This window comes from Mercenaria mercenaria, chromosome 4 (genome assembly GCF_021730395.1).
Source record: "Mercenaria mercenaria strain notata chromosome 4, MADL_Memer_1, whole genome shotgun sequence".
NCBI classification, from domain to species: domain Eukaryota; kingdom Metazoa; phylum Mollusca; class Bivalvia; order Venerida; family Veneridae; genus Mercenaria; species Mercenaria mercenaria.
The window spans coordinates 60,854,891-60,872,901 of record NC_069364.1 but is presented as its reverse complement, the minus strand read 5'-3'; the positions used below and the strand labels follow the sequence as shown (position 1 = coordinate 60,872,901).

Sequence of the window (18,011 nt, the reverse complement as noted above, 5' to 3'; positions counted from 1 at the left end):
CCACTTTAACTGAGAAAAAAACTGAGGATTTTTTCTTTCCGCCATTATCCGAAATTAGCCCGGAAGTCCTGCTTGATTACCTATTTATACTATTGAACCTATACAAACTCGTACTGCGAACTAGTCAGGTTACATATCATATTAGACATCTTCGTACGAAACATATCAGAAATTTGTAATTTACGTGTTAAGTCAATGTATAGTTACTTTCTTCTGTTTTTGATAGTTTATAATAGCAAAATGTCACAGAGAACAATTCATGCATTATTTGCTTTCGTTTTCTGGGTTTTGGGAAAATTCGGAAATGCTTTATATAAAAAGAAGTCATTTCGTTTTTATGTTGAAACTGCGAAGCGGTTTCAGTCTATAATAACCGTATTCTGGAGACTGCAAGAATTCAGTAATTACAGTTTTCACTGAAGCAGATTAATCCATCGTTCTATTTCCGCACAACTTTTACTGATTATTTACAAGTATACCGAAAAATCGTTTCAATGCATATGATAACAGTATATCAAATTATACATTCAAAAGTTGAAAAGCTCAGATTTTAAGCTTTCTAATGGTGTTCGTCAGAGAAAGTATGACACACTGGCAGTTTAAATATAGCCGATTGATTTTCTGTAGATTTTTAGCGTTGAAGTAACGTTTAAATCTTTCTAACTGTTAACTGTTAAATGTTAATTTGAATAAAAAAAAGATATATTTTTTTCTAGTATCTGTATTCTCTTTGTGAATGTTTGTGGTTTTAAAGAACAGACACTGTTTTTCACATTGGTATCATTATAGTAAATTTTAATTAAGCCAATGAAGAGTAGCCTTGCCCAGCTCGTCAGTGTGTTTCAAGACACTTGATGGTTTTAGTCAGAGCAGAATTTCTAGTATATAATGTAACAGGGATGCAAATGGTTTGAATGTTATACGGTTTCATGGAAGCGACTTGAATTGTTACAGCGGATCGAGTGGTTTATTGCACATCAAATACGGGTTTGAACCTTTCTGTGCTGTCAGCGCTTTGATTTAACTATATATATGATTTTCATTGAGTCTTTCAAACCAAACCAATAAGGAGATGGTTCGCACCGCGAAAACAGGCTGTAACTAACACATAAATGAGTGTTTCAAAGACCGGTTACTAGAATACTAGTATTAGACTAGCCACTATACTGATAATAAAGATATTTCTCCTTTGTTTCCTTTTTTTGTCTTATTCAATTTTGTAGAATCAAAAACCAGTCTATTCTAGAATGATGTTAAAACCACCATTATGTGATATTGGACATAGGATATAGACTGGCTCAGTACACTGCATTGAATCATTGAAATGTAAATAGTTATACCATATTCTAGGAGCTAGTCTGTTAGAGTATTCATGTCTTAAAGTATATTTATGGATTTATTCAGACGTTCTCGTGGTGCTACTGCTGCCGCAGATATAAGAGTTAAGGATACAATACAGGCCAAAGGCAATTTTGGAGGAACTCTGACTTGTTTCCCAGTGTTTAGCTTTATAAAAACGTTGGATATTGTCTCGTGTGTTCTTATGATTTAATTATTAGGAACATATATATCAATTCTTACTTTATCCGGAGTCCATTTATATTATTTATGAACTCAGACTTATGATTCGTACCGAGTATGATTTGAGGGAAAATAATTTTCTTCGTTTAAACAAAGTGCATTCCAAGAAAATTGTTTCCCCTCGTATTTGTTCTTGGCGGTCAACAACAGACCGCTGTTTTCGGGCTGTAATGGGCTCGTGATTGTGTTGATAGAGTTGTAAATCCATTCAGCGCTTGGAAAATGTCTGAAGAAAATGTTAAGAAATACGGATAACTTTAGAGATTAGTGCACGTGTTCCGTGCTTACTGATTTAAGGTTCTTGGACTTTTATCAAAATATAGTTTATGACAGACCGTTATAATAACGCATTAAACATTTATCTTACAAGTACTTCTTTTTGTATTCATTCATTATAGCAGATATGAATTCAATATTCATGATTTACGATCACGTTTTGTCCGTCGGGTAAATTTCAGTTGACATGAGTTACATACGGGTCATTCTCATCCATCAGAGGTTCGTCAAAATCCCGAGTCGTTCATCCGGGGAACCATGGTAGATCTCTGGTATGCGAGAATGCATACGGTTACATACGGAAACCTATTGGCTTCATTTTATCTTAGTTGTTATGTAACATATCTTAGGAATTATGTTTTACGTATTATGCATTACGTCTTTTTGTTTAAGAAATAATATATCTCATCCAGTGATTTGTCGTTGAATAAATCATTGTTTGGAGTTTAGATGCGAAGGAATTATATCACGAGGGCACAGCCCGAGTGATCTAATAATAAAGAAACTACGCATCTGAACGACAAACAATGATTTTATTCAAGAACAAATCACTAAATGAGATATATTATTTCGATTCTAACACGTTACCAAAGATATTTAAGCATGATCAACAATTCGATAAAATTTGCCGCCTTATCGGTAAAATTATCCCCTTGAAATCACCTGGCTGGGCGATATCGATTTTTATCTGGTTGATATTTTCCAATAGAAACAAAGAAGGAAAAAAAGTTTGAACAAATATTGTTTTTATTAGAATGAACACACACTATTTATTATCCTATTGAAGTGTTCGTCATTCTTTTCTCTTTACAAAGATATAAAAATTATATATCTAAAAAGAAGAATTAATGCTTCCCTTGGCGATTAAAAACACCACTATCAGTCTCAGTTTACGGCATATAGTTACTGAATAAAATAAGCAAAAACCTGCGATACGTATCTTATTCTTTCCCCTGTAGCCACTTTATTCATAATTTGAGAAAATTTATTATCCTATTGAAGTATTCTACAGACAATAAATGTTTTATTTATGTTTTTATTTTGAAATATATATAGTATATACTTGACGTCCATCAAATATTTGCCCGCTTTTTGTTCTACTTTCACGCAGATATCTTCGGGTAAAATTAACCATATTTTTATATGCCATGTTTTCCTTTTGTTTACTAATAGGCTAGTGGTAAACACGCCCGTGATGAAATAATGCACGGAAGGGCACATAGGGTCTTTCTCCACCATAAAAGCTGGAAAGTCGCCATATGACCTATAATTGTGTCGGTGCGACGTTAAACCAAACAAAACAAACAAGCATGCATAATTTTCAACTGGAAACAGACTTACAATATTTAGACGTTCAAAGACCGACGGAACATGGTTGGAAACCCAGTACCTACAGAAGGTGAATACTTTGGTTTTGAAGAAGAACTATTTATCGAATGAATTGCAGTGTTTTATCTCATCATTCATTTGAAGCTCTGTATCATAATAAGCAATATTTTCTAGCTGCTTAGCGTTATAGGCTCTTGTTTAGGTAACCATAATATATATCTCTGTATAAATAAGTATTCACGAGGATCTGTTAGTCCTTCAATGCTTAAGTCTATATTTTTAAAAGAAAACTGTGTTTCTCACATCTGTCAAGTCAAGACACAACACAATACAAGCTTTTATAAGATTTAATTTCAGACAAGAGTACAAAAATATCAAATATATTTGCGGCATCGCTTTGAGTTTGATATGCTAGAAAAGAAAATCCACTTACTTATATTTAAATTTATTAAATATGTATATAGTTTTAAGAATTTCATACTATTATTTACTTAATAATATTCAATAGTGAAATGTTAACAGTTCTGTTTCAACAATAGTACATTTGCTGATGCAATACACGGTGACGAAAATTGCATCCAAGCAGTTATCCAGTTTTATATTAGTTAGAAAGGATTGTTAAGAAAGTAATCATAAAAGAAAGGAATGTCCAGAGCTTGAAACTGATTTTATCCTCCTAATTGCGACAAAGGTGGTCTCTGAGTCGAATCTCCCTCACAGACGCCCTCTTTTTGTACACCAACGCCACTGTAAGGAAATAATATACATATTCAAAATCTAGTCAAAACAAGATTTTGTTTTTAAAAATATCATTATAAATTCTAACACGACCAGCAAATAACCTACATACATGTAGAGCAAAATCTATCTCGGGTTAATCTGCATTCTAACACAATTCGATTAATTTTCCTATTAAACAAAGAAGGCTGAAAACAGTGAATTATTTTACAACAATTCACTGTTCTGACGTCACAATAATTACGTCATAGGGTCAAACGGCATAGCGTCGCGCTGCAAAAGAAACCAATTGAAAACGGACAAATATTTAATGAATCTGAACTCCAAACAATGATTTATTCAGCGGCAAATCACTAAATGAGATATATTATTTCATAAATAACCCACGCGCGTGCAATGACGTCATCCGATCCAGGTGCGTAGCACGGTCTTATAATTTAAGTAGTTACCATCACTCAGGCCTACGGCCTTTGTTATATATTCTTATGCATAAGAACTCAAAACACGGGTTATTCTACGATAAACCACGATTGGGAACTTATTATTTCTTAAATAACAGTAGCTAGGGAAATCTAGTTCTGGGATTTTGTATTCTGCTCTCGTGGATTTTGTCAGGTTGGATACCACTTGATGCTTGCGCGCGTCGTGTTATCCGACCTGGAAAAATTCACTCGAGCCTTATTTGAAACAATTTTTTTTATAAAACCCCTGCACTCACAGAACTAATCAAGAGAAAAAATCCAGACAATAAACACGGGTTCGAGGAGCTCTTTTTCCCACCACCTATCAAAAAGTCATGTTATGCATATTCTTGTATTCTCATTCTATCAAATTGCTGGTCTTTCATTCAAAACTTTGTCATCTTACGACCTTTGGGCGTAACAAAGCATTTAATGGCGAAAAATCCCAACTGCCTGTGGCGGGATTAACACGAGTCGCTCGGTTGCAAGTCCTATGCTCTGACCACTGAGCCAAAGAGTCGATGCACTGACACAGTTGTCAGATATTGGCTTTAAACGTACAGGTTATGCGTAAGCGACCTTAATGAAGGTAGCTCTGCACGTTTGAAAAACCGGAAGTGATGGCGTATATCTTAGAAAGCTGGATTCGGCGTACAAACATGAAAATCATTTTATGAATTAATGGCAACCCGTGAGTAAATTTATAATAATGGCAAAACATCTGACACGTTAAAAAATTCAAAATAATAGCTTAAAACCAGCCTGAAATGTGTTGATCACTTTAATCATGGGCAAATATCTCAAAAACAAGCACACGGACCTATACATTTTATTTCACCATATTATAGGCCATATGTTTATTTTCGACTGTGAGAAGTTTCCTAAAAATCTACATTGTAGAAAAAATTTAATTCGCGAAAAGGTTATGAAAATTTTGATTTTCGCGTAGATTCCCGTTATAATGAAACTTGCAAGAGATCCTAATTTTTCAAATCAGTCAAGCAAAACATCTAGAAATATTTCATTTTTATTCCATAATCATGGTAATGAATAAAAACTTGATAATCTTGAGTCTATTTTACATTAAATGTCCCGACTTTTCAAAGCAATTCAATCGTTGCAATAAATTACGGTCTAAATTTTAAAGTAAAACAAAATATTTTATGTTTAGTATTTTCTATAAGATTGATACATCTACCTTTAAAATAGAATTAAATAAATAACATGTTTGTAAATTGTAACAGAGAAAAACACAACTTCTTGTCCAATCCTCACTGTTCACTGGTTCAAATATTGGTAACGCCTATGGCCAACAGTGTTATCCTCTTTACAACCATCATCATCATCATCATTAATATTATTATTATCATCATCATCTTCATCCTAATTTTCAAGATTTATCTTGAAATAACTGGTTCTCGGCTAACCATTGCATTTGTAATAGAGCGCAAAGAAAGCAGGGTATATAAAGCCTTCCTGGGATTTGAGAGTTTCGGTCTTTTTCGTTACTTTCAAACAAAAATCTTGTCGTAACTCCGACCCGTCGAGACGTGCCGGAATTATAAGCAAGGTTAAGCAGGGTTATTTAGAAATATGTTATGAGGCAATTATAATTGAACACCCGCTTCGTGATATTTCAGAAGCCTATACACGTGCAGAATGAAATTGATGTAGGCTGCATTTTATAAGAAACTGCGTATAGTTTACTTACGCACAGCCGGCGTTGCAGCTGTTACCGTACGTCTTTCCGTCAGAGCCACACACGGGTGCGTCTTCATTGGTACAAATGCACTCTCCTTCAGGTCCTGTGTTTTCGGCGACTGAAAATAGTATTGAAAATGATGATTCAGCAATGTATCAACGACGAATGCAAAGAGTTTACCTTCATCAGTCTTGTCGGGAATTATAACATTATAGAATTTTTTGCATATGTGTAACGCTGCGTGTGTTACGTGAAGTTTCTTTGGGGAATATTTTAGCTTAAAGTCAGATTTTCGAGTATTATGTATTTATTTGGCTCGAGTTCACTTAAATGAGGGAATTAACAAAATCCAGATTCTGTTTCTTCTTTTATTCAGTTTTCAACAACAATATATGGATGTTCACATAATTACAATAATTTCAATTAATTAAAACTTTGTAATTATCTAGTCGGATATCTCGACATGAAACACAGAAGTATATGTCCTTCCAAAGAGCTATACAAATAATTTTATACTTCTTTGGTCCTTCTTATTTCGTAGGTAAAATTCTTCTGTTTTCTTGTTATCATTGACTTTTTATGAGGGATGCAAGATCTTATCAATGTTTAGTAAGAAATAAAACATTTCTATAATGACAGTAGTGTGTTTTTTTTTTTTGTTTTTTTTGTGTTCTTTGTGGCAACGTTAAATGTCGCAACGCCGCTAAATGTCGCAACCACCGTTAAATGTCGCAAGGTTGACGTTAAATGTCGCAACCAACGCTAAATGTCGCAAAATCGTCTGCCGCTAAATGTCGCACCTTTAACGTTAAATGTCGCAAAAATTTGCCCACCGTAATATGTCGCAACACCAACGCTAAATGTCGCACAGCAAAATAAGGTAAGTTAAACAGTCTTTATAACTTAGAGATAAGACTGGGTAATGCATGATTGATTTAGGAAGGGCTGAATTGACCTTTCACTCTGATCTGCACGTCTGCTTTTCAGTGGTTCCGCACCATACATACGTTATATATTTAATATCTAAAGGTTTGAGCACTAACGTGGTACTCGCCATAGTACTAGATTTACTTCAGGTCTGAACTATGTAATTCTATGGAGTCCTGTTTAGCTGATGAGGCATTAAGCTCGCGCTCCGTATTGTCGCGCTTTGTATCGCATGTCTTTAGTCGACCTGAATTTCGTTACACAATAAGCCGGGGCCAGAAATTGTTGATGGAGGATTGGAGGCGGGGGAGCACAAGTTTAAAACTAAAGCGTCACCGGCGACGTGCGGTAGGTACGGGGTTCGTCTGTCCGTATCTGTGGGAAAGATTTTTATATACAGGTATGAAATGTTGGCCTGTGGTGCATTTTTGTCTATTTTTTAGGTACGTACTAGTGGGGCACTCCCCTAATTTTAGGTGGTTAGGGTCTTTTCCGATTGACAATTTTGAAATACAAGTATGGAATGCTGGACTTTTATTGCATTTTTGTTCAAAATTTCGGTGTATGGGAGGGGTTATCCCTGTCACTTTCGAGGGCTCAGGGTCTCTCCCCGGGAAAGTTTGAAAAACAGGTATAAAATGGTTGCTTCTGGTGCATTTTTTCCCCTTAATTTTAAGCTACTGGCGGGGTACTCCCCCTATTTTAAGGGGTCAAGGGTTCTTCCCCCTGGGGAATTTTGAAATATAAGTATAAAATGTTCGCCTCTGGTGCGTTTTGGGTCTACATTTTGAGAAAATATTATTTCCAAAATAGTTGGGTGTAACTTTGATGAGTATAAGTCACTAGTAAGCCAACAAGGGTGTGGTTTTGGGTGGGGGAATCGGCTCGGGCAACAATCCAGGCCTGTTACACAACAGGATGTACAACTACGCGACACGAAGACTGTTTTGTATAAGCTGTAGAAAACGAAGACTTTCTATTAATCAACCATGGGTTCTATTTCTTTGTTTGGAGGTTTACATTTAAAGTCATAAGGTAACTATCAAGCTTCAGTGGCGGAGAAAGATCCTATGTGGCCCTCTGAACATTTTTTTCAGGTAAAGCGGGAATTTTTAAAATTATTTTACCTTTAGTCTCTTAAAATTGTTTGGTTTAGTCTCATTCCCCTCATTATCCTACTTTTCCGCCTACCCACACATAACCCTCTCTCTCTCTCTCCACCCCACTTCAAAAATGTAAATATTTATATTTTCTATTAATTGTCTTGGTGTGTCTGTGTCTTAGATTTCTGTGTCGTTATTCACCCCGTTCCCCACCCATACCCAACCCCCACAAACATACAACACTCATGGTTACCAAATCGTATTTAGTTAGAAGAAACCTCAGAATATTTCTGTCCTAAAACACTGGCCCTATTACAAAATAATTTCACAAATATTTTTCTTGCGTGATTGTTCAAGCAAGATGTGGAACTCAGGTGAGCGATCTAGGGCCAACAAGGCATTCTTGTTGCTATACGTAACAACACTTATCATTAAGATAATTATTTGTATTACATAAACCTGTTATTTTTTCTTCCCTCAAAAAAGTAAATATACACAAGGAATTGAAAGTCATAGTGTTAAATAGGAAGTGCGACATTTAGCGTTGGTATTGCGACATATAACGGTGGGCAAATTTTTGCGACATTTAACGTTAAAGGTGCGACATTTAGCGGCAGACGATTTTGCGACATTTAGCGGTGGTTGCGACATTTAACGTCAACCTTGCGACATTTAACGGTGGTTGCGACATTTAGCGGCGTTGCGACATTTAACGTTGCCACATTCTTTTAAGATAACCGAATTAACAAATTTACAAAATTGGAGTTGTTTTTTTTTTACATATTTACCTGTTTTTAAACATTTCAAAACAATTTATTTGAAAGTTGTTTAACACTAATGTCACTGCATGACATATGCATCAAAATAAACAAGGCGACCTTTATAAATATTGTGATAGGAGTTTATCATTTACCACAATCATTAGACTAATTTCAGAACAAGACGTAAAAAGTACCGGTACGTTAAATTTCACAAACAATTTGATTACAGCTACAATCTGTTGTTAAGGTTTAGGAGTATATCATCAAAACATAGTAATATTTGATAAACCAACAATCCACCTGCGTTACATGTTCTGTCGTATACTTAAAATATTCTCAAAAAGTTGTCCCCCTTTAAAAATGGACGTCATTAGTAAAGTAATAAATATAAACAATTGCTGAAAACTACGTTCCACCTAAGTATGAGAAATGTCAGCTCTGTGACATTATTGCAAATGAAAACGAAGATATGTAATAGTTCTTTAAAAAAAATGTGAATTTTTAATGGCGTTGAACTGTTCAAAAGTGTGGCCCCTGCCCCTTTATGCAGTCCTTTTCTGGAATTCAATGTATATATTAGTAAACTGACAATTGTTTTGTAGAATAATATACTTGTTTTATATGCTTTTCAATTTTTGTGCAACCATTTATTTCTATGATTTGGTGCTGTATGATTTCTTTTTCAAAATGTAAGGCTAAGCGTTTAGACCGAGAAATGTTACAAATGGCCTAGTTGATGCAGTATCATAACCTTTCTATGTTTGTGTTCGTATTATTGAAATTCTTTCAAAATGTACGTAATTTGATAACATGTTTCCTTATGTACAAACTTCAGTCAACTTCTTTGTAGTATATCTAAAGTGTCCATTAATTTTATGACCAATAAGAAGGAGGAACGGCAAAATTAAACGTGCACATTTTATTTTAAAGTTTGGTTAAACACATGTATATCACTGCATGCTGACACTGACTACAAAATATTCCTCGGGTCTCATATTCTTGAAAATGAAACCAATATTTAGCCTACTGTCGGCAAGTGATTCTGTCTTTGCGACTAGGGCAGACCAACATCAGCCTGCACGGATGATCATGGTCTGCCCTGTTCGCTATTCAGTCAGTAAATTTTCAATGAACACCCCTTCAAATAATGATTAGTACTGCCCAAATTGAATGATTGACTAGTCTATTTTAGAAATTAAGCAGGGTAAAGGTTAATGTACTAATATAAGACCACTAACCTGCAAATGCCACGAGACCCAAAACCGCCAGCGCAAACATAACCTTTGAATTCATGTTTAATGTCTTTGGCTCCCGGCTGAGTTACAAAGTTTCATATGCTATGTGCTTTGGAAGACGACACATCTAATTTATATGATTTCTACACACTTCATATTCAAGTTTACAACAATTGAATACATATAAAACGAATAAATTTGTAGTTTAAGCAGGTTATAGCTTTTTGAGAGCGCTTTGACGCTTGAAGTATTATGTACCTATTACGGCCACTTATTTATGCAAATCAGTCTGTTTACAAGGCAAGGTTCAGTGCGTGTGGACCCTTTTGTTCTGTGTATGGTAAACGCACCTTTTACTCATAGGCATATTGATTCTATTCTGTGATATACAGACAGATTTCTAAAAATACGCCGGAACACAAGCACACTGAAAACACAAGCACTCAGTTAGGCCCCAACAGCAATGAAATATGTTTTTTTTCTATTATCGTTGTGTGATATTGTATCTATCTTGGCAGCTCATATTCAAGAATGATTTCCCTTTCAATTTAATATTACTGCATCCCTTTCGTTACAAAAAATAATTCCACCTAATATGGGTCTCAGTCGGGCAACGATAAGATGACTTCAAAACTGACCCATTCCAAGAAGTGCATGCATTATACCTTACAATGATCGCCTTAATTATGAGTAATTATTTTGGGAAATATCCAGACCAGATTAGCCGGTCCCAAAACTAGGCGATCATGTTAGGAAGGATAAAATGTCTTGGTAAAAGAATAAATTCAAATAAGGCAAACTTAAATACCCACCTCATGAAAATGCTATCGAATGTTTGCTTTTTTTCATAAACCATTTTTGGTATCAACATGTGTTATGCAAAAATTGGAAATTATGTCATCAGTGAGCCATAAATAATGACAGGAACGGACCAGACAACTTTGAGGCAATGATATTATGATACAAGTGCGTAATAAATTACTTGATACCAGGTATACAGATCCATCAGAATACGTAAAAGTCTCTATTATTATGAATAGACATTATAATTACGCAATAAAAATATATTTAAGTATATATTTATAGCATTTACTATCCACGATATGAATACTAATGAGTGTACAGTTGAGGTTCTATAGTATAATCATGGGCCTCTTTGGCCGAGTGGTTATGGTTACTGACTTCGGATTGATCACTTGCCCCTCACCGCTTTGTGTTTAAATCCTCGACTGGGGTGTACATTTCTTTCTTGTGAGAAAGCCATCCAATAGGCTTATGGAAGGTCGCTGGTTTCACCCATGTTCCCACCCATTTAATTAATGACTGGAGGGGTATCTTTGTGTCTCTCTTTTCCATCAAAAGCAAGAAAAACAAAAACCCATATTAGCATCTAGATTAATTTAACTGCCCAAATGGTTAAAGGACGGGTCATCGCAGGAAGCTTCTACTGATTTCATCTAAGGAGAACAATCATTGATTTGTTTACAAAGCCTACTTTCTTGTCTTGACTACTTTATCAGAAACCACTGGCAAGAATTAACGAACCTTCATACGAAGTTTTTTCGGCGAATGCCGTAATAAGAATGAATTCGTGACCTTGACCGACCCATGCCACGTGTAACGCATTATCGATAATTTATCAAAATTAAAGATTTATGCAACACTCTGCCTGATTGGACGATTGTTTCACTCTGTTCACTCTGCTGATTGTGCTACGCTGAGTGAAATGTAGACAAAGCGTTTATCCTAAACGACGCTGTTCACAGTTTTAAAGCTAACTTTCGCTAAGTATATTTAGCAAGAATATTGATATATCTCAAAATGATAAGTAAGTTTAATAAATATGATAAAAACCTGTTCAGATACCAACATATATCAAATTAAAGAAAGAGCTGAATACGGTCTGTGTATCACATGGATAAGGGTGTGATAAGAGTCTTCTCTTCTATGTAGAGAAGTGCTTTTTAAAAGATTTTCCTTGTTACAATTGTCGTCTGTATATGAAAATGTTTCTTGCTTTTGTGACCTATTCAGATTGCATATTAAAATGAGTACTTGTTTGCTTTGATATATTTGTTATAAATTATTTAACTGATTTATTATATATGAATATTTTTCTTTAGTATGGTATGCAAATATTGAACTCAGTTGAAATCTGTTTTATTATGTATATGCTATATAATGACTGAATCTGAAATCTGATATGACTACGATCAAACTTTGCTTATGAAACAGAAATATTGAAATAATTACAATTGTATGCGTCCCATGACCTTCACTTTTTTTATAAGTGTGACGTCATTGTCCAAAGAGTCATGAATAGCGAATATGCATTTGTTAAAGCGGGATCAGTTGGCCTATTTTAGGGGCCGCTAAAGCTAAAAATAAAAAAAATCCTTTAATTGTTTTTTTTCTCATTTATTCTCATCAAACTTGATTTGTAGCATCTTTATTAGGCCCGCAGCCAACTTTGTTCAGTTGGGACATTTGACCCCTTTTAGGGGCTGCTAGAGCTAAAACTAGAAATGCCTTTAGACAGCGTCTCATGATGGATCTTTGTCATACTTGGTCTGAAGCATCCTTATAAGTATATTTCATAAACTTCTTTCCTTATTACAATTCGCCGACCATCCTTTTAAAAGATATTTCTTGTTTACTAATGAAAGATGTACATATTATCAGCATCGACCCAGTCGGATTATCTGTTTCAGAGTTATGGTCATTATGGACAATTTTTGTCTGCTCTGCTGCTATGCTATTGGTGGGATTTGAATAAAATGTAGTAGAATAATTAGTATGCTGCCTCGTTGCGCATATACATGTATTGTGTTTTTTTTTCTTTCGAATAATCGAATAATGTTTAGTCATAGCCCTTTGATGTTTAGACATAAAGTCTACATAGAAATTCTTATCCCGACGTAATTTGCATATCTTTCAACTGGGTTTTGAAGGAACTTCATGACAAGCTTTAGTACTAACGACGATTTTTTCATGGTGTTATTGCCTTCTGATGTAGCTATTTATGAGACATTTTGAAGTAGACTGATAGAATGATATCAAATGATAACTGTATGGGAGATTTATAAGTAATTTCCTCAGATATACCTTAGTTCACTTTCAAGCATCGAAATAGTTGAGCGTAGTGTCTTATTTGGCAGCTCATACCCTACAATATATTTATAACGTCTCAATGTTTTGCCGAGACCTTGTTGTTGTTCTTTTTGTGATTTCGTCGTTCGTTGCCACGTTATGTCGTCCCCGCCACGGCGTCAGAAAAGAAAAGCTGAGTTTTGGGGAGCAAATACACACAAGTACACATAAATTTCACCCTTTCGTTCTGTCGCGCTTCATTTCTCGTTCTGTCGATATGACAAACCGCTATATATAACGGAACAACGAAACCAATTGTAAAATGCCATTCTCTTGTTGTGTTGGAGACGAAAGAACGACGGAATGGGATTGACAGAAACTAACACTTTATCTTGCATACGCAGACTGGATTTACCATCAAGCGTGTCTCTCTCAGAGATGATTGTGGCGCACAAATAAACGACTCTTTAGAAACAACAGAAACAATATTTCCTTTTTGCATAGAGATATAACGTAAAGACAGACTTTATCAGTCATACACACTTGTTCACAAATTTAAATATTTCGAATATGGAAATGAGGTGGGACATTTTTAAGTACCTGCTAGACCAAATACCTGTATGGGGATCTTATTTCTATTTTTCAGGCATTGAAAAGAGGACATATTTCCTGCGAATATAGCTTGAGTTCTAGACGGTCAATCCAACGCTATATGTAGTTGTTGTAGAGACAAAAGTTATATCTCAGTACAAGTCCGTTATCCCTTCTTTTTGTGTGTGTGTGTGTGTGGGTGGGGGTGGGGGGTGGGGGGTGTTGTATATATATATATGCGACATAAACCGTGTCCCTACACCAATTAAAAGTTTAATACTGGCCTAGATAAGTGACTTATTTTCATAATCATTACCATGCAATTATGTCCGATAACACTTGCCTGATAGTTGTTTTTGTTATCACCTCAATAAATTGATAACAAAGATTGACTCCGCGCAATTAGACGGACAGGTCTGTTACAAGTTCAATTCTTGAAGGGGTTCGATGAACTTTAATCCTACGCAAGTGTATTCATACCCCATCAAATCCGTCAAGTAGAAGACAACGCTATAAAAGCTTTATTAAGGTTTATTTAAATAAAAGAATACAGATATAGCAAATACAGTTGTAGAAGTATTATGAATTTGTTTTGATACAAAATTACAAAGAAATATTCTACTCATTTGCATTTGAATATATTTATCAAGTGAATCATTTTGAAAAAAATTTCAAATGACAGTGAATCTGCTAACATTTTTTTTATGCGACAAGTTTTGAAAACAGTAGATTCGCTAATGCAGCACTTTTGAAACACATGATAGCAGAAGTTTGTTCATTTTCATACGTTGTCAGAAAGGATAGTTTTTAAAGCAGCAGTCCCAAGAGGAGGCGAAAGTCCAGAGATTGTCAAACAAATCAAGATAGATACTTTGCACTCAGTTCCATCTTCCTTAAAATAGTGGTGCCTGAGTCGGACCCCCGGGACACGGGCCATTACGCACTGCTTTAGCGCGGCTGCAATGAAGAAATATACATACCCAGTAAATACAAAAATATGAGAGGTCACTCAATAGATCACCCTGTACAATTAATCGTAATGAAAGACACATGTTCACATGTAGTGGTTAAGAACGGTCATTAATCTTATAATTGAAAAATATATAAAATATAAAGCTGTGATTATTTGATAATTTAAATTTTCTTTTAACAGTACTGTTAAATATATAATATTTGGCTGGCACCAGATGTCAAATAACAGCTTTTATATGTACGTTATAATAGCCTCTTATCAAATTAACTCACTACATGTACAGACAGGCAACGTTGCAATATTTTGCTGTTTTGTATGCATATAAAAGTTATTTTAAAAAAGGGAAACACGAACGGGCAGAAAAAAAATCGTGTCGTACCTTTTGTGACTACTTTCATTTAATATGTATGACCTTACACAGTTCGCGGAAAAACAACATTGAAGATTTAGTACAAACAAAAAGGAGGAGGTATAATAAAAGGGTCATTATAATAGTAGCAAGATCTGGGAATTTATACTCGCTCGAGTGGATTTTGCCAGGTCGGACTACGCGCCTTGTGTGATCTAGGCTCGCAAAGTCCACTAGAGCCGAATACAGCATCCCAGATCAAGCTACTATTATGATAATCTTTTTGCATACATCAGATCACTTCTTCCTTGTTTGATGTGAAATAAACGAACAGAAATGTAAAACACAATTTAACATCGCCGTGACGTCATTTAAGAAACATAATTATTATATTTGTATGTCCTTTTCAATATATTACTGCAAGTCGCGTTTCTGTACATACTGAGTATATGTTATGACTTAAAATCAGCATCAACATCATCATTATAACTATTAGCGGTATGTTTTAAAAACTCATCATCATTCTTTTTCTTAAATAATCATCATTATCATAAATGGAATATTTTCCAAAATCGTCATCGTCATCATCATCATTATCATCATCACCTACATTGACACTCACGTACTTTGCAAAAGCGCTGCTTGTTATCATTTGGTGAAAACGCATACTAAATGTTTTGAAAATAAATAATTAAAAAGCAAAGCATTGGTTTATACTTGCTCCATAATATTTCAACTGCGTGTACATATTTATTATAGTTGTTGATCCACGCATTCTATTATGATTATAAGAGCACTTACGCACAGCGAGCCATGCATTTATTCGAATACTGGTTCCCGTCCTTGTCACATACAGGCTTGTATTCCTTTGTACAAATGCAATCTTTTGGTTTCGCTTTGGCGGCTGGAAAACATCATTGGAAATAATGCTGTTAGCACTGTACTTTCAATGAAGAATACAAAGATTTCAAATTAGTATAATTTAAATGTCAATTACTCTGGCCTGAAGTTCTTATCAATATTTACCTTTTTCGGCATCCAAAAAGAAGGAGGTCGGTCTTAATATTGTATGTATTTACCACTTGCCATACGTTTAAGTTGCAAAATAATTCTTTTAGATTAAAAACTGAAGAACACTGAATTTTAGTAGTATCTAAATATACATTTAATGATCAATAAATAAGGAACTTAATTACAGCAAAATCTAACTGCTCTATCTGTAAGAATAGATACATTTAATTTTTTATAAATTCAGTCTTAAATTATACACATATACCCTTGTGGAATATTGTTACGACAATAATGCGGTGATATGTATAATTTCGATAGTGATCAATTGATGGTGGACAATTTTAAGATGCAGATTTCATTTGAAAGCTTATTTCACAGACACATTTCTCTCTTTTGGATAATACGAAATTTGACAAAGTTCGCAACATATACTCTTAAGGTAGTTCTGCACGTTCGGATCACAATTTTCTTCTACAATGTAAAACTCTGATCTTTCAAACCTTCAAAATACACTTAGAAAATATGGCAAATAAAAAAAAACATAGGGTCCTGTTCTTGATTTTTTTACCAGACTGACTTGAAAAAAAAAATCTCACAGAAATTTTCACAATAGTAGTCTATGGGAAAATCACAATTTTGATAACATTTTCGCCAATAGAACTTTTTCTGATAATTAAGTAGATTTTAATAAAACTTCTCACAGTCGTGAATAAACATATGACCTTTAATATGATGAAATAAAATTATGTAGGTCCATGAGTTTGTTTTTGAGATATTTGCTCATGGTTAAAGAAAGCCGCGCCTTTCAAGCTAATTTTAAGACTCTTTTGGAATTATTTAACTTGACAGATGTTTTGACATCATATTTTAATATTAGAAAGACAGTAACATTGCTGTTGTAATGAATTTACTCACCGGTTGCTATTATTTCAGAAAACGATTTTCATTTCCTTACGTCGAATCCAGACTTTATTCTACGTTTTCCGGATAAATGACAATACGCGATTACTTCCGATTTATCAAACGTGCAGAATCACCTTAATTATGAATTCTGACAAAAAGAAATCCTAAATGTGTAATGATATAAATCAACTCACCTACAAATGTCACGAGACCCAAAAGCACCAGCGCTAGAACAACCTTTGTATTCATGTTTAGGTTAGCTGTTTCTCCTACAGAGTTAGATAGAAACTGTGGTTGCTTCTCTGGTGGACAAGGTGGTATTTATACCATTTTTGCACACGTTTTCTCTAGGTTTATGACTTTTAAAATGCAATAAATAGAATTAATTCATATGTTAACCGTTAAGTGGCACGTGTTTATAGTTTTTCAAAATCAGCAAAGCACTTCATCTAATTTAACAGGTATGGTGAACCCAGCAATAATCTATGCAAACCATTTTTATTTTGCTTTAGTTGCAAGATTTTCAGTTCTTGGGGAGTTTTTTTTGTTGGGTTAAACGTCGCACCGACACAATTATAGGTCATATTGCCACTTTCCAGCTTTGATGGAGGAGGAAGACCCGAAGTGCCTCTCCGTGCATTATTCATCTTGAGCGGGCACTTTGGTAGAACCACCGACCTTCCGTAAGCCAGCTGGATGGTTTCTTCACATGAAGAATTCAACGCCCCGAGTGAGGCTCGAATCCACATGGATGAGGGGCAAGCGACCTTAATAACTTGGCCACGGAGGCCCCTAATTTAATTTAATTAGACAGTATAGACTTTTGTTTTTAAGACACACAGATACTAGTAACGCTTAACCTTTAGCATGCTAGATAAATTGTCGTCTGCTGGAAATGTTGTCTGCTAAAATTGTAAAGTTCATTCAATTTGCTCCAAAATCGGAAGAAATATTGTCAGAGTAGCAAACAGCTTGGAACCT

General features: G+C 34.8%; 1 protein-coding gene across 1 annotated transcript; it reads right to left on the bottom strand.

Moving 5' to 3' along the window:
• Nucleotides 1-3,517: 3,517 nt before the first annotated feature.
• LOC123552909 (uncharacterized) lies at nt 3,518-17,306 on the bottom strand. The gene is made up of 7 exons (XM_053542229.1): nt 17,225-17,306; nt 15,918-16,020; nt 14,714-14,751; nt 13,219-13,279; nt 10,117-10,193; nt 6,097-6,205; nt 3,518-3,933 (listed from the first exon to the last, which is right to left on the bottom strand). The coding sequence occupies exons 1-7, from the start codon at nt 17,277-17,279 to the stop codon at nt 3,855-3,857; spliced, it is 522 nt and encodes a 173-aa protein (XP_053398204.1). The 5' UTR covers nt 17,280-17,306; the 3' UTR covers nt 3,518-3,854.
• Nucleotides 17,307-18,011: the final 705 nt, after the last annotated feature.